The 23468-nt window shown below is 43.1% G+C and overlaps 1 protein-coding gene across 6 annotated transcripts in view; it reads left to right on the forward strand.

Annotated features, from left to right (window-relative positions):
• ESYT3 (extended synaptotagmin 3) overlaps positions 1-15074 on the forward strand; it is a 51485-nt gene extending 36411 nt beyond the window's left edge. Inside the window, exons 11-23 of one of the 6 annotated variants that reach the window (XR_002337696.2) lie at positions 1824-1872; positions 2123-2212; positions 2655-2717; positions 2819-2881; positions 3355-3423; positions 3988-4074; positions 4748-4897; positions 7074-8091; positions 8238-8336; positions 8869-9000; positions 11771-11876; positions 12650-12699; positions 13031-13235. Coding sequence is in view for 1 of the 6 variants with exons in the window: in XM_003358571.6 (XP_003358619.4) it covers positions 1824-1872; positions 2123-2212; positions 2655-2717; positions 2819-2881; positions 3355-3423; positions 3988-4074; positions 4748-4897; positions 7074-7567; positions 8238-8336; positions 8869-9000; positions 11771-11876; positions 12650-12699; positions 13031-13067 (1489 nt within the window). In the remaining 5 variants the exon portion in view is untranslated. Of the gene's footprint in view, positions 1-1823; positions 1873-2122; positions 2213-2654; positions 2718-2818; positions 2882-3354; positions 3424-3987; positions 4075-4747; positions 4898-7073; positions 8092-8237; positions 8337-8868; positions 9001-11770; positions 11877-12649; positions 12700-13030 lie in introns of all 6 variants that reach the window. The other 5 variants (XR_014823983.1, XR_014823984.1, XR_014823985.1 and 2 more) reach the window with 5 other exon arrangements.
• The last annotated feature ends 8394 nt before the right edge of the window (positions 15075-23468 follow it).

The raw sequence follows: 23468 nt of genomic DNA on the forward strand, positions 1-23468 counted from the left end.
GAGGTTTGTGTGCTGTGGGCTCTGTTTTCTATGCTTCTCATAATGTATCCAGAGACCCCATTTGGAGTAACAGGCAGGGCTAAGGCTGGCATGGATGGCCAGGCCCGTGGTGCCAAGGAACTGTCTGCTCACCCTGGGGTGGAACCCAGAGCCCCACGGGCTGAGAGGACTGAAATGACCAGGGTGGGGCTGGCTATCAAAACTCCAGATTTACAGTGTTTTGATCTGGATGTCCCCATTCCAGGACTCTCCTCTAAAAACATTATACCTGAAATGTTGCAGCCCTGTTAGGGGCGAAACAAAAAAAGCTGGAAACATGAATGTCTAGACTCAAGAGGACACTGGCTGAGTGTTTGATGAGTAGGATCTATGGATGTTGACCTTGAGGACTTTTCTTATGTCTAAGGAAGTGGGGGAAACGGTTGCGAGTGACCTGAGAAGTTGATTCCTCTTTCCAGGAAGGACAGTGGTGTAGGTGTGTGCACATTCATGTGTGGCAGCTACACCGCTACTCATCTCAGAGGCTGGGATTAGGAGGCAGCAGAAAAGAGTTTTACCCCAGTCTTCATACTCCTAAATCGTTTAGCTCGTTTCTATGAACATGTGATTTTTTTTTTTTTTTTTTCGGCTGTACCTGGGGCATATGGAAGTTCCCGGGCCAGGGGTCAAACCTCTGCCACAGAGCAACCTCAGGCACCACAGTGACAATGCCAGATCCTTAACCCGCTTTGCCACAGGGCACTCCCATGAACATGTGGTTTTTAAAAGCAGAAAAACAGTGGGAAGGGCACAATCTGACAGCCTAAGAACTAGCTTACCACTAGATGTTGTTATTTACCATTTTTAATTTTTCATCTTAATGAAAGAAATTGTGATTTTTGTAATGTTGCAGATTAGAAGTGTGTCTTGTGGTTCATGTTTTACATAACTGATTTCTGATTTCTACTGTATTTTGAGCTCAAGCATATTTCTAAGTTACTTGGAATTAATTTCCCCTCTTATCAGGACCTTCCAGTTGGGTTGGGGTTGGGGTAGGTAAGAGGCATGCTTTGAATGTGTTACCTCCTCTCACATGCATGCCAACTATACTTGGCCCCTGGAGGGCATCCAGGGCAGTTTTGGAAATGGAGGGGGTGGGGGTGCTTTTGGATTACTACAATGACTGCGGGAGGTGGTCACTGGCATTTAGAGGGCACAGGATAGGGAAGCTAAATTCCTACAATGCATGGGCAGTTTTGCACAATGAAGAATCATCCCAGCCAGAATGCCAGTAGCACCATCATTGAGAAATCAGAGCCAGTGTGTCCAGCGGCGTCTGCCTGTTCCCCTCTGGGGATCACAGCTGCCTGCCTCCCCAGGCAGCTTGCCCAGTGGACACAGCCCTGATGGTTAGACAGTCCTTCCTTCCTTTTTTTTTTTTTTTTTTTTTGTCTTTTTGGGGCAGCACCGTGACATATGGAGGTTCCCAGGCTAGGGGTCTAATCGGAGCAGTAGCTGCTGGCCTACGCCACAGCCACAGCAACGCCAGATCTGAGCCGCATCTGCGACCTGCACTACAGCTCACCGCAACGCCAGATCCTTAACCCCACCGGGCAAGGCCAGGGATCGAACCCACAACCTCATGGTTCCTAGTCAGGTTCGTTAACCAGAGCCACGACGGGAACCCCAGTCTTTCCTTTCTTGAGTGCAATGTGGTCTTCCATTTACTCTGGCTTGCGGGCCCCGCTCATATATTTGAAACTGGATTTCTGGGTGGGCCTCTTCGCCTGCTGCTTCTCGCCACCCCTGAACTGGGCTGACCTCCCACTCCCCATGTGTTCCAGCCTGCAGATCTGCCTTGGTGATGTCATGACGAACAGAGTGGTGGATGAGGTAGAGTTGGTGCCTGCAACCCCCTCCCTATGGACAGCATGGTTTCCATCCCAAAGCATAGCACTTCTGTCCATCCATAATCACCTCTCCCAGTCCTCTGAGCCCAGAGCCCCCAACCTGACTGGACTGGTTCACCTCTCCTCTGAAGTCCCTACAGGACCCTGCCAGGTCCCAGAACTGAGCTTCCTGAACAGAGTGTCTCACTGGCCCTTCCCCAAGCTTTCCTCCCCTCCTTCCCCTCCCCCTGCAGTGGTTTGCCCTGAAGGACACAACCAGTGGGCGGCTACACCTGCGGCTGGAGTGGCTTTCATTGATTGCAGACCCAGATGCTCTGATTGAGGTGACTGTGGGGTGTCAGGGCTCCCTGTTAGAAAGGTGGCAGGGGTATTTGTGGCAGGACTGGTCCATGTACGAGCTGTGTGTGTGGCGGGAGGGTGGGAGGGAGGGAGCTGGAGCCCCCAGATCTTGCTCAGTGTTCCCCGGCCAGCCCCACCTTCTGGAGGGCACATCCCTTAGCCCTCATCTCCACGCAGGGCAGATGGGTCCTTAAAAACCTTGCTAGTGCCTGTCAGCCCAGTTCATAGGGAAAGTCCACATGTTCTGACTTGAATCTGCCATGCTGCGGTTGTATTTATAGTCTCAACAAAAAGCTAGGCTGTGAGGGAAAGTATGCCCAGTCGAGGGTGCAAGGGCTGGCTCTTCAGCCATGAATAAGCTTCCTAAAACCAGTCTGTGTCTCCTGCTGCTGGGGGCACCTGGCGAGGGTCTGTGTCTGCTTGTAGGACCATGGTAGCTCTTCCACTGCCATCCTCGTGGTCTTCTTGGAGAGCGCCTGCAACCTGCCGGTGAGTGGTGACATGGCTAGAGTGTCATATACCCTGCCTTGTGCCCATCACTTTCAAATGTCCACATGTTGCTCATTCACCCTATTCTTCTCATGCTTCAGAGAAATCCTTTTGACTACCTAAATGGTGAATATCAAGCCAAAAAGCTCTCCAGATCTGCCAGGGTAAGTGTGTGAAAGCAAGTCACAGCCCCATGTCTTCTGGGTGACGCCCCGCACACACAGCCTGGGATGATGAGGGCTGCCCTTCACTGAGTCTGTGTGCCAGCTTGGCAGCTCATCCCCACATTCATTATGCCTGCGTCCCACAGTGACTGTGAGTCCATTTTTACTGCCATTTAAAAATAAGACTCAGAAGACTGGTCACACAGCCAAGGGGGAGCCAGAACTCAGCTCCACCCTGTCTGTCTCCACAGCTCTAGGGAACAAGAGCCAGGCCTCCCGTCCTTAACGTGGAAGAGCCTCCTTGGGGTCATCAGCTCTGATGAGGTGCTGGCACAGTGATGGCAGTCTGAGAGCTGAGAAGGGAAGCTGTTGGGTGGTCTCAGGTCCCACTGATGCTTCTGGGGGTTGAGAGGCAAGGTTTCAAGTTGACACTAAGGGTTCCATCTCCATTTTGTGGGTTTGCTCCCTCACAGAATAAAGTCAGCAGAGACCCTTCTTCCTATGTCAAGCTATCTGTAGGCAAGAAGACATACCTGAGCAAGGTAAGCCAGCTTGGCATGGAGCCAAGGACTGAAAAAATGGGGGGCCAACACTTTTCTGGGAGAGAAGCAAAAGAGAAGGGAATTAGCTTACAAAGAATGCCTGGTAGGTGCCAGCAAACAGTAGCTATTTTACATTATTTTGTCTTCAAAATAACCTCACAAAATAGTTTTATTTCAAGAATCTGAGAATCTGACATCAGTGACTCGCTTAAGGGCACATGGCAGAAAGCAGCTGGACTAGGATTCAAGCTTAGGCATGGCTCTAAGCCCGTTGTCCTTTACACCACCCCAGCACCAGCAGCAACCCGGTTGGCCCCCTTCCCTTGGAAGCGAGTGCTAATGCTGGTATGATTTCAGCCCCTGTGAGGCTTCGTGGCAAACTCTCTTTGAGGTTGACTGCCCTGCCCTGGCACCTCCTACAAGCTGCAGCATGCCTGGGTCTATCCCTGGGCGGACACGAGAAAGCTCCCAAGGGCACTGGTGGCCAGAGGCAGAGCAGAGGGTGCTGGTTGCCTGCTCTGCCGAACTTGACCCTTCAGTGATCTCTCCCTCTCCTCTCCCCAGACCTGTCCACGCAGCAAGGACCCTGTGTGGAGCCAGGTGTTCTCCTTCTTTGTGCACAGTGTGGCGGCCGAACAACTGCATCTGAAGGTTTGCTTGAAATTAGCTCCTGGAACAGAGCTAAGAGGTGTCTCAGCCAGGGTGGGTAGGGAGCCCGAGCAGGTTCCCTGGCAGTAAAGTCCGTTCCCTGGGTATTGGAGCGGATACATGGGCTGGGGCCCAAGAGCCAGAGACTCTCTAGTTGGTTACAGTAGCTCCCACTGTGGCCTGGGTTGGAATCTACCCAGAGCATTAATGATGCTGGACTTCTTTTAAAAAATATTTAATCTTCACAAAATATCTGTGGAAGAAAGCTGTCTTCTTCACACCTAAGCAAATAGAGGCTCAAACAATGAGTCCAAGATCGCATGACCCACAAGTGGCAGAACTGGGATCTCTGGGGGCCCTTAGCCCTGTCTGGAGGTCCCATCGTGGAGCAGCACAGCTCTTCAGTCCCTAAAGCCCTGATAGCCCCAGACATTTGACAGACTTGCCTCAGACAGATCATAGTTGCCTCTTCCCTGAGTCACTCTCTTGCCCTGACTGAAGGGAAGGACCGGGCCTGGTCCCATTTCCAGTTCACAGAACAGGATGAGAGGTCAAGAGAAAGCAGCACAGTACATACTTACTGACGTGAACTCAGATTTGGATGAAGCCCAGAGCACGGTGCTGGTGAGGGTGGGACTTAGTTATCCTCTCGTTTTGTGACTGGCCCACTGCCCAGGTGCTCGATGATGACCAGGAGTGTGCCCTAGGAGTGCTGGAGTTCCCCCTGTGTCAGCTTCTTCCCTACGCAGACCTTACCCTCGAGCAGCGCTTTCAGCTGGACCACTCAGGCCTAGACAGCCTCATCTCCATGAGGCTGGTGCTTCGGGTAAATCTCTTCCCCTTTCCCCCAGGGCAGACGGGAGTGGACTGCGCTAGTACTGAGTTATCTGCATGGTGTTGGGAAGAAGCTAGGAGATGGATTCATGTTTTTTAAATCAATTTCAGAATATCGTCAGCCACTTTCTTTTCAAATATTGCCTCTCCCAATCTTTTAATCCCTCCTTCTACAGCTCCTTCTGTTATGCTGGGCTTTACTCATCTCCATGGCCTGACCTCACCTTCATATTTTCCATCTCTTTATTTCTTGGCACCACATTCTGATTTCCTCAGACTTATCTTAGAGATCATGAATTCTTTTCTTTGGCTATGCCTAATCTGCTGTTTAACCTATTCACAGTGTTTCAAATTCAAAGGATATTTTCAATTTCAATTTCTTTTCAATTTCAAAGGATATTTTTTTTCATTTTATCTTTTCCAAAGCTACAGTGTCTTTTTTTGGGTTGTATTTTATTATCTTCTTATGTTTCCATTCTATCTTAAATCATTTGAAAATACTTCATGTTTGTCAATTCTATTATCTGAAGATCTTGGGAGTTAAATTCTGATAACCTGTTTGTTGATACTTTTTCAAGGTGACTCATTTCTACATTTGATAACTTGGGTTGCAGATATATGTTCAGTGTTACCTTTATGACCTGGGTTGAAGTTGTTCACTTCTAAGGAAGTTCTGCTTTAGCTGCAACCAAGCACCTCAGGGATATTACAAACCTGGGTACATTTTTTTTTTTTTTTTTGGCCATGCCAGCAGCATATGGAAGTTCTGGGCCAGGGATTGAACCTGAGCCATAGCAGTGACCCAAGCTGCTGCAGTGACGCCAGATCCTAAATCTGCTGCGCCACAAGAGAACTGCCCTGGGTATACTTTTATGTTAACTTTTAAACTTTGGGTTTCAAGACCCCATAGGTAGTATAAATATGTACCCAAAATTTATAGGAGACAGGCCAATGAGTTTCTATAATCTCAGGAAAGACTCTATTTCCCTCCCACCCCCCAACCAGAGTATAGGGTGAGAAAGATATATTTCTTGGCATCAGTCTTTGCTGGTGAGTGAAATGTTTATCACAGACTACTTTTTCACTAATGATATCCCGCCTTCATGGGTCCTACATTGACCCAAGTCCTCTTCTCCTTAACTGCATGGATTCCAAGGTTGATAAATGATCCTGGGAAAGTTAACCTTTATTTTTCAACTTTCTCTCTCTCTCTCTCTCATTTATTTATTTTGCGGCATATGGAAGTTCCCAGGCTAGGGGTCGAATTGGAGCTACAGCTGCTGGCCTATACCACAGCCACAGCAATGTAGGATCTGAGCCGTGTCTGCCTACACCACAGCTCACAGCAACGCCAGATCCTTAACCCACTGAGTGAGGCCAGGGATGGAACCCACAACCTCATGGATGCTAATTGGATTCGTTTCTGCTCTGCCACGGTTGGAACGCCTTTAAATTTATTTATTTTCTCCCTCTCATTTTTTAAACCTAGGGATTTTCCTTTTTTGTAAATTTGGCAATGCATTTAAAATACTGACATTCCTAACGAGGTTTTTATGAATATTTTGATCACCATATTGCTGGAAGTGGAATTTTTATTAAGAGTCTTAGTGACTGGGAAAAAGGGAAGGAGAAACACGATGGCTGAGGTTTGAAATTTTGGTGCTAGGATCACAGGGGTGTGTGTGGGTAGGAAACACATTTTAGGGAAAGCAATGGTGAATAAGGTGACAGCCAGAAATGACCACATCCGGAGGGCAGCTGGTGATATATGTGACGGTTAAGGTGAAGGCAAGACTGGAGGTATAGATGGGAGTCCTCTGCACAGAGGGGAAGTGTGTACTGTGAGAATGGGCCAGGTCTCCAGCAGCTAGTAGGAGTGTAGAGAGAGAAGGGGGTCAGTACTCAATCTTCATGAAGATGAGTGAGGCAAGAGGAAGAGAAAAGGCAGAAGGTCTGACTAGAGGGAGCCAGAGACAGAGCTTAAGGAAGACACAGTTTGGGAGTAAAAGTCCATTGAACTGAATGAATAGGAAGGAACTGAGTTTTGAGAAAGCTGTTCTTTCCAGAAAAGAGAGAGGAACCACTTCTCAGAGGTTAAGATAAGAGCAGAGGCTAGAAAGTGGAAGTGGTGGGCCCAGCCCATAAACAACCCTGTCATCTGCCTGCAGTTTCTGCGCATGGAAGAGCGAGAGCTGAGAAGCCCATATACAGGACCTGAAGCCCTAAAGAAAGGCCCTCTGTTTGTTAAGAAGATGGCCACCAACCAGGACCCAAGAGCCCCACCCCAGGAAGGCCCTGCAGATTTGCCGTGCCCCTCAGACCCTGCTTCTGATACCAAGCAAGCCTCCAAGAGCACCACAGCCACCACTGCTGCCACCACTGCTGCCACCAAGCCCACACCTCAAGAGATGGGCCCAGAGCCCAAAGGCAAGGACAGTGCCAGAGGGTTCTGTGAACCCATGGGGGAGAAGAAGAGTTTGGCCACCATCTTCCTGACTGTCCCAGGCCCCCACTCTCCAGGGCCCATCAAGTCACCCAGACCCATGAAATGCCCTGCCTCCCCATTCGCATGGCCGCCCCAGAGGCTGGCTCCCAGCATGTCCTCGCTCAACTCCCTGGCCTCTTCCTGCTTTGACCTGACAGATAGCAGCCTCAACATTGAGTATGCACCTCTCTGCTTAGTCTTTTCTACAATCACCTGCATGAAAAAAATCTGCCTGGATGGAAAAGTAGATATGAACTTACTTTTCTTTGAAAGTTATAGTTTTTCACAAAATGGCTTCATGAGTGGCAGCATGGTGGGATAGAAAGAACATAAGACGGGGGGAGAGAAAGCACGTGTGCACGCACCAAAAAGTCCATTGTAGCTCTAGCTACATACTAATCGTAAAACAGATGCTGGATTTCGGTTGTCAAGGTTCCTTACAGCAGAAACATTCCTGACTTCTAAAGAGATATACTAGGATCATATGGAAAGCTCAGAATTTGGAATTATATAATTGATGGCTGCCATTTATTAAGTTTTTATTGGGCTTAGCATGTTATTTCATTCAATCTTCACAATAACCCCACAAGGAAGCGCTTACTATCAGAAAGGTCAAATAACCCACCCAAGGTTCAACAAGAAATCACAGTATAAAGGCAGATACCACTCCGGGATTCAAGCTCTTCCTTCTGTGAAGTAGGGTAATTATACATGAATGTTGGATAGAACTGACTTCTAACTAAAAGGAACCTTGCTGAAAATTATTAACTGATGTGCTTCTGTCGTGGGGGTGGGGGGTGGCCAGCACTTGTAATGGCAAGAGAAATGATAAGCCCTTTCTTTACAGAGGCGGGGATCTCAGGCATCGGGGGCTGGGTGAGATTCAGCTCACAGTGCGCTATGTGTGTCTGCGGCGCTGTCTCAGCGTACTAATCAACGGCTGCAGGTAAAGGGATGCTAGAGTCAGGGAAGGTCTTTTGAGAGCATCAGGTGACCAAAAATTAGAGTGGGCGGCACTTGGAGCAATGGCAGGGGCAGGCAGCCCCAAAGTTGACAAGGTAGACATTTGGAAGGAATGAGGTTTGAAGGCCTGCATGCTGCACATGCTCTAACTAGATCCTCGGTGGTGTTGGTGGGCCCCAGAGCCAAGGACTTTGCTCAGACAGGACCACTGCAAAAATGTCTGGGGTGGCTTGGAGCCAGGACATTTTCTCAAGTGAGAATCATCAACTTCCTCTAGATGGAAGGTACTTGGCTCTACTATAAACTTTACCAAAATACGTTTTTAAAACCACAAGTCTAATGTTTCGTCCTCCAAATTCTGCAGACTTTTGCTTTTCTGATCATCTAGACTACAGGGCATTTTATCCTCAAGGCCATCTAAAGCTGTATGGCTAGTACAGCTTTCTCCAAATGAGCATTTTCAGTATATCAAAACCAGGGGCCTTTTTTCTTTAATGTCTTTGAAACCAAATCAGAAACCTGACACCCTGTACCAGCAGTGGAGCTGATCCCTACGTCCGTGTCTACTTGTTGCCAGAAAGGAGGTGGGCAAGTCGTAAGAAGACCTCAGTGAAGCGGAAGACCCTGGAGCCCCTATTTGATGAGACGTAAGTGGCCCAGGTAGCCTGACTGGAGTGCCTCAGCCATTCGAGTTACTTGCTGAGCACTTCTTGTGTGCCTGGCAGCTGCCAGATTCTGGGAAAGGCTGGGGTTGAATAGGATGACATAGTCCATGCCTTAAGTTTTTATACTTTAGTGGGAGAAAAGGACTCCCAGCAAAGTTTAGCAAAACAGCTACCTACTTTTCTTGCCAATAGGGGCTAAAAGTGTTCCTGATTATGAAATGTTTCATATTTCTCTTTAAATGAAACCTCTTTGGCAGTAAAAGGATTTGAATCTGGTCTAATAGGTTTTCTTTCAATCAAAAATAAAGATACCTTGAACCTAAAGACCTAAAATTTCCTCCATAGCTCTAAGCTCTTTGGCCTGTCTTCCCTCCTGCAACAAAGCATAGGTGGCAGGTAAAACAGATACCCTCCCCTAGCTTGTCCACCCATGTCCTTGGGGTCAAAACTAGTAGATTCTAATCACTGCTTTTGATGCTTCTGTAGTGGCAAGTCTTACCCTAAATATTCTTGATTTCAAGTTGACCACAAGATACAGAAGTCTAAATCTCATCATTGCTTCCTTTTGCTTTGGGTTCCTAAGAAAAGACATTGCTAAGTAGTCTAGGAAGATAGATTCAATAACTACACATTTTTAAAAGAATTTTACTGAGTCCTTTTTGGGTCATGTCTAAGGACTAATATGTTCCTTCAGAAGCTACATTTTTAGTTCATCAATATCAAGAAAGAGTATGAGGAGAGAGAATTTATTCATTTAGTATTCACTAAACACTTTATATCAGACACCATCCTGTATTCTACAGCCACACAAAGTGAATGATGTTGCCTTCATAGAGAGCTCTGACACAATTATAAGACAATGTCAGAGAGTTCCCGTCATGGCGCAGTGGTTAACGAATCCAACTAGGAACCATAAGGTTGTGGGTTCGATCCCTGGCCTTGCTCAGTGGGTTAAGGATCCAGTGTTGCTGTTGCCTTGAGCTGTGGTGTAGGTCCCAGACGTGGCTTAGATCCCATGTTGCTGTGGCTGTGGCTGTGGCTGTGGGGTAGGCTGGTGGCTACAGCTCCGATTTGACCCCTACCCTGGGAACCTCCATATGCCGTGGGAGCGGCCCTAGAAATGGCAAAAAAGACCAAAAAAAAAAAAAGGGGGCAGAGCCGCTGAATAGACATTTTTTTCCAAAGAAGACATACAGATGGTCAGCAGGTACATGAAAAGATGTTCAGCATCATTAATCATCAGAGAAATGACAACAAAACCACAGCGAGATACCACCTCAGACCTGTCAGACTGGCTATTATCAAAAAAACAAGACATAACAAGTGTTAGAATGTGGAGAAAAGAGAACCCTTAAGCACTCTTGCTAGGAACATAAATTGGGGCAGCTGCTATGGAAACAATATGGAGGTTCCTCAAAAAAAAAAAAAAAACAGAACTACTATATAATCCAGCAATTCCACTTCTGTGTATTTATCAAAATGAAACAACACTAATTCAAAAAGATTATGCATCCCCATGTCTACCATGCCATTATTTACAGACATGGAAACAATCTAAATATCCTTTGATAGATGAATGGATTAAAAAATGTGTATATATACCATAGAATATTATTCAGCTATGAAAAAGAATAAAATCTTGCCATTTATGACATGGATAGACATTGAGAGCATTATGTTAAGCAAAACAAATCAGAAAAAGATACTTATGATTTCATTTATATGTGGAATCTAAAAATACCAAAAACCAAACCAAAAAAACCAAGCTCATGTATACTGAGAACAGTTTGGTGGTTGCCAGAGGTGTGAGGTGGGGAATGTTTAAAATAGGTGACAGGGGTCAAAAGGTACAAATTTCCAATTATAAAATGAGTAATTTATGGGAATGTAATATACAGCATGGTGACTGTAGTTAATAATACTGTATTACATATTTGAAAGTAGCAAGAAGAGTAGATCTTTAAAGTTTTCATCACAAGAAAAAAATTTTTTTGAACAATGTATGGTGATAGATGTTAACTAGATTGATTGTTTCATAATATATACAACAACAAATATATACAAATTGCATCATTATGAAACTATGCTGTCACATACTTCAATTTAAAAAATGAAAAGATTATGGGATTACATGAAATCACGTGGATCAAGCTTTTGAAAATTGTAAAGCACTACAGAATTTAAAGAATATTTCAAGAATTGGAAGACTGAAAAAAAAACTAGTAGTAAGTTTAGAGGCCTCTTGTGAGTATAAGACAAAGCTTGCATACTGAGATTCCTCTACCTCACTCTACAGGCAGAAATGGGAAGAGGCCACTATTTTCCGTGCAATTCCAAAAAACTTGATTATTCAGCATCCTAGCCCTTAGCTGATCCAAAGAAACAACCTAGAAAGGGGTTTCATTCAGATGGTCCTATGAGCAGGCAGTGTTCAGAGAGAGGGGGAGCTGAAAGAGTGGAACCAAGGTAGAATCAAAGAAAGAGGCAAACCTCAAAGCACAATAGTCCAAGGAACTTCTCAGAGAGGCAAATAGCCTCTTGCTGCTTCCAAGGTTTGTGAATAACATAGAATAGTGATTATCTATAGTAATGATGCATTGAGTATCTGCTGTAAGCCAATACTGTTCTAGATGCTCCTCTCAATAGTCTGTATTTTCAGTTTTAAAGGGAAGAAAATGGAAACACTTGAGATTTTCAATAAACATGACTAAAATATATAAATCTCACTTCCTGACTTTTTTGCTTCTTGAAGATTTGAATTTTTTGTTCCCATGGATGAAGTAAAGAAGAGGTCACTAGACGTTGCAGTGAAAAACAGCAGGCCACTTGGCTCACACAGAAGGAAGGAGCTAGGAAAAGTAAGTACAAGAGGGACTCTTGGTACTCTTTTCCTCCTGGTGGCCAACTGGAGTTCACTGGTGGAACACACCCTTGCAAAATTTCTGAACATTACCAGAACTGACTTCAAGGAAGGTACAGCCTCATTGGTGGTTTTTTGTTTTGTGTCTTAAAAATATTCTTAAAACTCAAGTAATTAATATGGTAAACCCTATTTTAACAAACTTGAAAATATCCAAGTTTGGCATTGCACAAGTATTTGAACCTGTACTATAGTATTAAGTATTGTTCTGATCAGTACAGCACTGTGTGTCACTTGGGTCTCACATCAGGATTTTTGTGGTGAATGGGATTTTACTTAAGTAGAAAGTAGAAAAAATATAATCTTCAGGAAGATGCGGAGAAGAGACAAAAATATACACTTTATACTCATTTTTAAAACCCGCTTCTGTGAGGTAGGTGATGATATCCTCATTTTTACAGTTGAAGAAATGATGGTGTCTTGCTTAAAATTCTGGATCAGTTAGTGAGTAAAGGCATGTTGTTCCCTCTCTCTAAAACATTCATAAATAAATTCCTGGGGTACAGCTGCAAAGAACAATTCACCTTTTTCCAGGACACTGAGGTCAGTGTCAGTACTGTCCTTTTGGGAAGGTTCCATATTGAAAGCCGAAGGAAAAAGAGCTCCTGCTCAAAACCCAAGAAGGTTCTTTTTATGATCAATGTCGTTCTCACAATTTGTTTCCATTTCATCAGCTGTGGGGAAGGGAACTGATTATGTGTGTTTGTTTAGGTACTGATTGATTTATCAAAAGAAGATCTGATTAAGGGCTTCTCACAGTGGTAAGTGAGCCCTGTCATTTCATCACATTAATCTGCTATTCAAGACATTTGTTTCAGTTGACCACATTCAGGTTCTTCCCTTTTCAGTACATTTTAGCCCCTTTATCAAGGAGGGAGAAGTTATCATCTTTATTTAAAGCTTTACTGCCTGCAGATTTCACTTCCCTAAAGGACCTCTGTAAGCTCTGGTTTTAACCCTTGCTGACCAACTTACAAAGAGATGGGTTCTGCTGGTCCCACAGAGGCCCAGGTAGGACAGAGTAGGCACTTGCCTGATGCCACCACAACACACTCTCGATACTAACACAAGTCCAATCCAAATGTCTTACAGGTATGAACTGACTCCAGATGGACAGCCCAGGAGTTGATGATGAACAACATTATCATCTTTATTTTAAAATGTGTACATATGTATATTTTGTACTTTAAATCAGAACAGCCATTTGAAAAAAAATTTATATATACACATTATTGTGTACAGTATAACTGCATGACTGGATACTATTAGGAGGAGCAGTAAACACATGTAAAAGCAAGAACTACTCTGGGTTTTTTTGTTTGTTTTTGGCCACAATCATGGCATATGGAAGTTCCCAGGCCAGAGATCGAATCTGAGCTTATGACCTATACCACAGCTGTGGCAATGCCAGATCCTTAACCCACTGTGCCAGTCCAGGGATCATACCCAAGCTGCCACAGAGACAACACTGGATCCTTAACCTTCTGCGCCACAGCAGGAAGTCCAAGAACTATTCTTTCTTGGTTGGGTTTGTTTAAATCCAGAAAGAAGTAGGGTATTCGTGCCTGACAAATTATCAGAACCTTGGGGTGAATTTGCACCTTTGGAAAAATTATAGGCCACTTGACTGAGGATTTGCCTGAATGTATGCATCAAAAGCATCCTGTCTCAGACACAGAGGGTGCGGGAGGTCTGTTCATGGAGCAGCTACCAGTATTCCTGGCAGTAACTGACCAAGGGAGGAAGCTGCTTTTATGGGACTAAAAAGTAACCCACTCAAAAGTGCTAAGAGCTAACCCTACCTAAGTTTTGCTGGCTGCTACCTCTGGTACTTCTCTGCCTGAAGAATCTTTTTTTTTTTTCTTTTTGGTCTTTTTAAGGCCACACCCAGGCATATGGAGGTACCCAGGCTAGGGTTCTAATAGGAGCTGTTGCTGCCAGCCTACACTAGAGCCACAGCAATGCCAGATCTGTGCCATGTCTGCAATGCTGGATCCTTAACCCACTGAGCGAGGCCAGGGATCGAACCCTCAACCTCATGGTTCCTAGTCAGATTTGTTTCCACAGCACCATGATGGGAATTTGTTTGTCTTTTCTGCCTGAAAAATCTCATTTGGAACTCAAATATGCTTTACCAATGGCAGCAATGTTACAGTGATAAATACCCCAAGTACTCCAGCGTGGGCTGGCCCAGGACCAAACTCCAGCATGTGGTATTACTTCCATAGGAAAATGCAAGTTGAATTCCAAACCCAGGTCTCCGCCTGCATGCCCACAGCAGAGCACTGGAGACTGCTGCTGAGTGTCAGTGCCAGAGAGAAAAGTGGGCTTTCTATATCTCTCTGACAGGTTTGGGAATTCTGCTCCAAGTTTCTAAGATACAGCTGGTTCGCCTAAACATGTTAAAAACAAAATACATAAACTGTATATTTAAACAAGTGCCTCTTTTGCATTTCAGAATACAAAGCCAACTATTCTTGTCCTCTCTCACGTTCCTAGAGCTGCTGTCAAGGTCACATCCTCTTTTCTCTTACCTACTCAGGCAATACCCCCTACCATCAGTTTCCTCTCCCCACTACCTTCACTGCCACTTCTCTGAAGAATGGCAACATCTTAAAGATTTTGTCATGTTACTCTCAATTTTTATCTATTTCTTTTTTCTATGAGATTAAAGCCTACACTTTGGGTTTCAGACCTAACATAATCAGGTCTCCAGTTTTTTGCTTCTTTATTCATGTGCAGATGCTCTATTCCAGAATAGTCCAAGTATATCCTGCCTACTAATCCTACTCACCTCTTAGAGGCCTATCTCAAATAGACTTCCTCCGTTAAGCTACTCCACAGTGAAAGGGCCTCTCCCAAGCCCCAATCCCCCACTGCCCTGTAGCATCTATCATCAACACTGTACATTTTTCATTTTAACAATCCCCTGCCTTGTAACATTTCATTTTTGAAAATATTAAATATCCACTGAGGTCACATGCTAAGCAACTACTGCATTTGGTATTTAATGTTTCTGTTTACTCTCCAATTGTGCTATAAGCTACTTAAACTGATTTTCACCCCCATCATCTAAGAGCATGCTAAAGTACATAACACATGTAATAAAATTTGTTTCTGCTTTTTGAGTGACAAATTCTCATAATAAAATGGGACAATTGATGCCTCTCCTATCTACCTCACAATGGCATTGTACTGTTCAATAAACAGACAAGTGCCTTGAAAATGATCAAAGTGCCAGAGGAGATATAAGGGAATCTATCAGATATGACAGCCTGAATATTAGCAACCCTAAAACAAACATATTACTGAGCAAGATGGCGGACACACCAGACAAGTGAAAACCTATCCTTCCTCTTCCAAACACATAGAAAACCTAGTTAAACCATAACATTAATTTTAACATGGTTAATTAAAAAGTAACACAGGTAAAGTTCCAATGATGGTCCCAAAAGGAAATCTAAAGCAGAGTATAGGAGTTGAAGGGGCTGTTTTGAAGAGAACCAGGATTTTAGCACACAGGACCAGAAGGCAAGGCTACTATGTAAGGGACAAGAAGCCTAAAAAGCTTTGTCATCAGAAAATGCCATGGCTGCCAGTGAGGGCAAGGAATTGGTCAGCAATGGGTGGAAATAATCAGGCAATCTCTCCTACAGGAACACAGGGTCTGAAGCTCCACACAAGTAACTTGATGTAGAAATACCCACACCTTGAAACTAATGTGAAAATTGGTTTAGAACCTGGAACCTCATAAGGCTCTGATGGAGGCAACCACAAAATTGGCCCTTGGGGTTGCCATTCCCATCTAGAGCACATGTGGGACCACCGCAGCAGATGATTTCCAATAAAGAAAGCTCACAGGCAAAAGTTACAAAATTTTAAAAGTATGAAGCACATGGGAATATCAAACTGAAAATGGCCGTATATATTTCGGTAAGAAGAAAATATAACATTAGGCAGAAGTGGCATGTGGAAAACAAGGGAGAACATAGCAATCTGTAAAATATGTTGGTAAACCTAAGTTAAGTCCTGATTGTTTAAAAAATATAAACAAGCAAGCAACCAAAAATGTTTGCAAAAACTATGTTCAAAAACACAGTGGCAGAGTTCCCGTCATGTCTCAGTGGTTAATGAATCCAACTAGGAACCATGAGGTTGTGGATTTGATCCCTGGCCTTGCTCAGTGGGTTAGGGATCCGGCGTTGCCGTGAGCTGTGGTGTAGGTTGCAGACGTGGCTCGGATCCCGCGTTGCTGTGGCTGTGGCAGTGGTGGTGGCTGTGGCGTAGGCCAGCAGCTGCAGCTCCGATTGGACCCCTAGCCTAGGAACCCCATATGCCACAGGAGGGGCCCAAGAAATGGCAAAAGACAAAAAACAAAACAAAACAACACAGTGGCACTGAAATGCTAGTAGTGACATCTAAGAAGGGCCATGAAGCTGGTTAAGAGAAATATTAGTGTTCAAGTCCTTATTTAAGAAAAAGATAGTTATAACTCATGAAGCTAAGTATGTGTCAATTATTGGTTTATCACCATTCATCTCCAAATTAACTCATCTTTGCCCTGCTTTGACATTAGAGAGACCACAGCCTCCTCTCCTTTGCCAGGGGGTTTGATGTTGGGCTTGCCAATTGAGGGCACTGTGGTATGTGTAGTTAGACAAGAAAAAAACAGGTATATCTCCAAAGGAATAAAATACCTAGGAGTAAACCTACCTAAAGAGACAAAAGACCTGTACTCTGAAAACTGCAAAACACTGATGAAAGAAATCAAAGATGACACAAATAGATGGAAAGACACACCATGCTCATGGATTGGAAGAGTTAATATTATCAAAATGACTATACTACCTAAGGCAATCTACAGATTCAATGCAACCCCTATCAAATTACCAAGGACATTTTTCACAGAACTCAAACAAAATATTTTAAAGTTTGTTTGGAAGCACAAAAGAACCAGAATAGCCAAAGACATCCTGAAAAAGAAAAATGGATCTGGAGGAATCAGGCTGCCAGACTTCACACTATACTACAAAGCAACAGTCATCAAAACTGCATGGTGCTGGCACAAAGACAGACATATAGATCAGTGGAACAGGATAGAAGGCACCTACAGCCAACTCATCTATGACAAAGGAGGCAAGGATATACAATGGAGAAAGGACAGCTTGTTCAATAAGTGGTGCTGGGAAAACTGGACAGCCACATGGAAAAGAATGAAATTAGAACACTCCCTAACACCATACACAAAAATAAACTCCAAATGGATTAAAGACCTAGATATAAGACCAGACACTATCAAACTCCTAGAGGAAAACAGAGGCCAAACACCCTCTGACATAAACCACAGCAACATCTTCTCAGATCCACCTCTTAGAGTAATATGTAAAAACAAAAACAAACAAATGGGACCTCATCAAACTTCAAAGTTTCTGCACAGCAAAGGAAACCCTAAACAACACAAAAAGACAACCCACAGAATGGGAGAAAATCTTTGCAAGTGAATCCACTGACAAGGGATTCAGCTCCAAAATTTATAAACACCTTCTGCAGCTCCATACCCAAAAAACAAACAACCCCATCCAAAAATGGGCTGAAGATCTAAACAGACACTTCTCCAAAGAAGACATACAGATGGCCGAGAAACACACGAAAAGATGTTCAACATCACTCATCATTAGAGAAATGCAAATCAAAACCACTCTGAGGTACCATCTTACACCAGCCAGAATGGCCATCATCCAAAAGTCTACAAACAAAAAGTGCTGGAGAGGGTGTGGAGAAAAAGGAACCCTATTACACTGCTGGTGGGATTGTACATTGGTGCAACCACTGTGGAAAACAGTATTGAGATGCCTCAGAAAACTCAAAATAGAACTACCATTTGATCCAGCAATCCCATTCCTGGGCATATACCCAGAGAAAACCATGACTCGCAAAGACACATGTACTCCGATGTTCATCGCAGCACTATTTACAATAGCCAAGACATGGAACCAACCTAAATGTCCATTGACAGAGGCGTGGATCAAGAAGATGTGGTACATATACAGAATGGAATATGACTCAGCCATTAAAAAGAACGAAATACCAGCATTTTTTGCAACATGGATGGACCTAGAAACTATCATGCTAAGTGAAGTCAGCCATACAATGAGATACCAACATCAAATGCTTTCACTGACATGTGGAATCTGAAAAAAGGACAGACTGAACTTTGCAGAACAGATGCTGACTCACAGCCATTGAAAAACTTATGGTCTCCGGAGGAGACAGTTTGGGGGGTGAGGGGACGTGCTTGGGCTGTGGGATGGAAATCCTGGGAAAACAGACTGTTATGATCATTATACAACTACAGATGTGATAAATTCATCTGAGCAATAAAAAATAAAAAAATTTAAAAAACAGGTATATTTGATGTTATATGCAGATGATACAATCATGAGCATAAAAATCCAAAATAATCTAAGGATTAAACAGTTAATCAGGATTAACAACCTTTTACAAGGTTGCTAAATACAAAGTAAATATTTATTTATTTATTTATTTATTTTGTCTTTTTGCTATTTCTTTGGGCCGCTCCCGCGGCATATGGAGGTTCCCAGGCTAGGGGTCTAATCGGAGCTGAGGCACAGGCCTACGCCAGAGCCACAGCAACGCAGGATCCGAGCCGCATCTGCAACCTACACCACAGCTCACGGCAACACCGGATCATTAACCCACTGAGCAAGGGCAGGGACCGAACCCACAACCTCATGTTTCCTAGTCGGATTAGTTAACCACTGCTCCACGACGGGAACTCCACAAAGTAAATATTTAAAAACTGATTTTAGTTCTCTGTTCCTGAAACAGTTATAAAATGAAAAGAGATACATTTATAAATGTACAAAAAATCAAGGATTACAAAGTACATCCAACAGCAATCCCTCTAGGAAAATTATGAAACTTCATTAAGAAATGTTAAAGTAGGAGTTCCCGTCGTGGCACAGTGGTTAACGAATCCGACTAGGAACCATGAGGTTGCGGGTTCCCTTGCTCAGTGGGTTAACAATCCAGCGTTGCCATGAGCTGTGGTGTAGGCTGCAGACACGGCTCGGATCCCATGTTGCTGTGGCTATGGTGTAGGCCGGCAGCTGCAGCTCCGATTTGATGCCTAGCCTAGGAACTTCCATATCCCCTCGCAGGGGTAGCCCTAAAAAGCAAAAACAAAAAGCAAAACAAAACAAAAAAATCCATAAGAGCACTATATATATAGTCACAAAGAAAGTCTAAATGAATTCCAAAGATTTAATACCAAAAAGTCCATGTTCTCTGACTACAATGGAATACAATTAGGAAAAGAAAAAAAAAAAAAAAAAAAACATAAGAAACTCTACGTGTTTTCAGACAAGACTTCTATACTTCCACTTTTAACCAGGACAGTATAACCCAGAAGCAAATATTTACTTCCACTTGTACCAACCAAAACCAAAATCAAAACAAAACAAAACAAAAATATGAAACCATAGTTTTCAAGACAGTGGATATCAGGTATATGTCGATACAAAGACCTGTGCGTGAATGTTCACAGCAGTTTTATTTGTAGTAGTTCAAACTGGAAATAACCTAAATTTCCATCAACAGGTGAATGGATAGACACATTGAGGTATATTCACGCAATGGAATACAAAATAGCAATAAAAATGGACTGTTAATACATGCAATAACATGCAAAAAATAGTGAAATAACTATGCCGAGTGGAAGAAGTTAATAAAAGAGAGAATATATTTTATGGTTCCACTTATATAAAATCCCATGAAAGTTCTTTCATGGCTCAGTGGGCTAGGGATCTAGCATTGCTGTAGCAGCAGCATGGGTCCCAGCTGTGGTGCAGGCTCCATCCCTGGCCCAGGAAATTCTGCATGTTGTGGGTGCAGCCAAAAATAAAAAAGTAAAATCCCATAACAGGCAAACTAGTCTATGACAATGGAAGGGAGATCAGCTGTTGCCTAGGAATGGGATGGAATGGGGTGGAATTACAAAGGGGAAAAAAATAACTTTAGGAGTGATGTTCCAAATGTGTATATGTATGTATATCAGAAATGTATACTTTATTTTATTTATTTATTTAGTCTTTTTAAGGCTGCACCCATGGCATACGGAGGGTCCCAGGCTAGAGGTCCAATCATAGCTATAGCCGCCAGCCTATGCCACAGCAACGCGGAATCCGAGCCGTGTCTGTGACCTACACCATAGCTCACAGCATTGCCGGATCCTTAACCCACTGAGGGAGGCCAGGGATTGAACCCATGTCTTCATGGATGCTAGTCAGGTTTGTTAACCCCTGAGCCACAATGGGACCTCCTCAAATTGTATACTTTAAATATGCACAATTATATGTCAACTATACATCAATAAAACTAAAAAAAAATCAAGAGCTAAATAATTGCAGTACTTATATTTTAATAACTAAAATTGGATAAAGTAGATCTGATAGAGCCTAATGTTCTTCCTATTAGTGGTACTACTGCTCTCAGTGGCCCTCCAAAAAATTCCAAGATCTCTGAGGAAGAGCTTGTAAATTTATTTTTTATTTTATTTTTATTATAGTTGATTTACAGTGTTCTATTTATGCTGTACAGCAATGTGACCCAGTCATACACATATACACATTCTTTTTCTCATATTATCTTCTATCATGATCTATCCCAAGAGATATATAATAGGACCTCATTGCTCATCCATTCTAAATGAAACAGTGTCCATCTACCAACACCAAAGTCTCAGTCATCCCACTCCCTCACTCCCCCTTGGCAACCACAAGTCTGTTGTCTATATCCATGGGTCTGTTTCTGTTCTATAGACAGGTTCATTTGTGCCCTATTTTACAAGTGATATCAAATTGAAAACCTCTGTTTTAAACTAAGAGTTAACCAGAGGCTTTTAAATTAGCAGACAAATTTAGATTAACTTAATTTTTACATTATATTTCTTTCATGTAAATGAAAACTATAATGAGGTCCACCTTACACTGGTCCGAATGTCCATTATTTAAAAATCTAGGAGTTCCCGTCGTGGCGCAGTGGTTAACGAATCCGACTAGGAACCATGAGGTTGAGGGTTCGATCCCTGCCCTTGCTCAGTGGGTTAACGATCCAGCGTTGCCGTGAGCTGTGGTGTAGGTTGTAGACGCGGCTCGGATCCCGAGTTGCTGTGGCTCTGGCGTAGGCTGGCAGCTACAGCTCCGATTAGACCCCTAGCCTGGGAACCTCCATATGCCATGGGAGCGGCCCAAGAAATAGCAAAAAGCCAAAAAAAAAAAAAAAAAATCTACAAATAACAAATGCGAGAGAGAATATGCAGAAAAAGGGAACTCTTCTACACTGTTGGTGGGAATGTAAATTGGTGCAGCCACTATGGAAAACAGTATGGAGGTTCCTTAAACAACTAAAAACAGAGTTGCCATATGATCCAGCAATCCCACTCTTGGGCATATATCTGGACAAAACTATAATTCAAAAAGATACATGAACCGCTATGTTCATAGCGGCACTATTCACAATAACCAAGACATGGAAACAACCTAAATGTCCATTGACAGATGAATGGATAAAAAAGATGTGATATATATACTCAATACTACTCAGAAATAAAAAAGAATGAAATAATGCCATTTGCAGCAACATGGATGGACCCAGAGATTATCATAACTAGGTGAAGTCAGACACAAAAAGACAAATATCATATGATATCACCTTTACACAGAATCTAAAATATGACATAAATGAACTTACCTATGCAACAGAAACAGACTCACAGATATAGAGAAGAGACTTGTGATTGCCAAGGAGGCAGGGAGGGATGGATTGGGAGTCTGGGATTAGGAGATGCGAACTATTATATATAGCATGATAAACAAAGTCCTACTGTACAGCACAGGGAATTACATTCAATGTTCTGTAATAAACCATAATGGAAAAGAATATGAAAAATAACATATATATTATAACTGATTAACTTTGCTGTATAGCAGAAATTAACACAACATTGCAAATCAACGATACTTCAGTAAAATTAAAAAAAAAAAAAACTTATGCTTACCAAAGGGGAAAGAGAATCGGGGAGGGATAAATCGGGGAGTTTGGGATTAGCAGAGACAAACTACAATATATAAAATAGATAAACAAGGTCTACTGTATAGCACAGGGAACTATATACAATGTCCTATAATAAACCATAATGGAAAAGAATATGAGGAGTTACCATTGTGGCGCAGTGGTTAACAAATCTGACTGGGAACCATGAGGTTGCGGGTTCGGTCCCTGGCCTTGCTCAGGGGGTTAAGGATCCAGCGTTGCCCTGAGCTGTGGTGTAGGTTGCAGACGCAGCTCGGATCCCGTGTTGCTATGGCTCTGGCGTAGGCTGGGTGACTACAGCTCCAATTAGACCCCTAGCCTGGGAACCTCCATATGCCGCAGGAGCGGCCCTAGAAAAGGCAAAAAGACAAAAAAAAAAGAAAAGAAAAGAATATGAAAAAGAATATGTACATATGTATAACTGAACCAATTTTCTGTACACCAGAAACAATACTGTAAATCAACTATACTTCAATTTTAAAAAATTGTATTTCTTCCTTTCAAAAACTGTTGGATTTCCAAACTGGCTCATAATAATTTCTTGGAATAATCTAATCAACTAAGAGTATTTATATAATTGAATATGCAAAACTTTTTCTAACCAACCCTCAAAGACACAGGTTCTTTCATAAATTGTAGGCTAGTGTTTAGAAATGTAATTGCAGGCAAATAAAACAATTTTAAATCATCTAGAAGGAACTTAAGATACTACCTTATGTCTTATCCCTCAAAGGTCACCATACTTAGGATCTGGATCTTATTTACTGACATTCCACTATGCTGCTTCCTAGAAATTATTTACAATAGTCTACAAGACAATGAATAAGAATAAGGAAGAAGGGAGAAGTCTTCCTAGGCTTGCTACTTATAAAAGTGGGGGTAAAGCGTGAGGAAGTGGCAGTAACCCAAAGAGGGCTGTTCTCATGGATGTGAAGCAGAACACTTGACCTTTAAGAAAATCAGAATGGGAGTTCCTGTCGTGGCTCAGCAGTAACCCAACTAGTATGCATGAGGACATGGGTTCAAAAGTTGGCCTTGCTCAGTGGGTTAAGGATCCAGCAGTGTGGGGAGCTGTGGTGTAGGTTGCAGACTCAATTCCGATCCTATGTTGCTGTGGCTGTGGTGTAGGCCAGCAATTCTGATGCTATGTTGCTGTGGCAGCGATACAGGCCAGCAGCTACATCTCTGATTCGACCCCTAACCAGGAACTTCCATATGCCATGGGCGTGGTCCTAAAAAGATAGAAAGAAAAAAAATCAGAATGAATATTGAGAATAGAGAGTAAGTAGAAAGCAACAGGAAAACTATTCTTATGAAAAATGCATCAAGGGTGAACACGTTGCCCAAGGAGGTCTCAGCCTAGTAAGAGAACATGACTCATTTGTGAAGAATACAAATAAATCACTGAGAACACTTA

This window comes from Sus scrofa, chromosome 13 (genome assembly GCF_054392235.1).
Source record: "Sus scrofa isolate SSC_HxYL_T2T_F1_AM1 chromosome 13, Sscrofa_HxYL_maternal_Yorkshire_Landrace_v2.0, whole genome shotgun sequence".
In the NCBI taxonomy this organism is placed as follows: Eukaryota; Metazoa; Chordata; class Mammalia; order Artiodactyla; family Suidae; genus Sus; species Sus scrofa.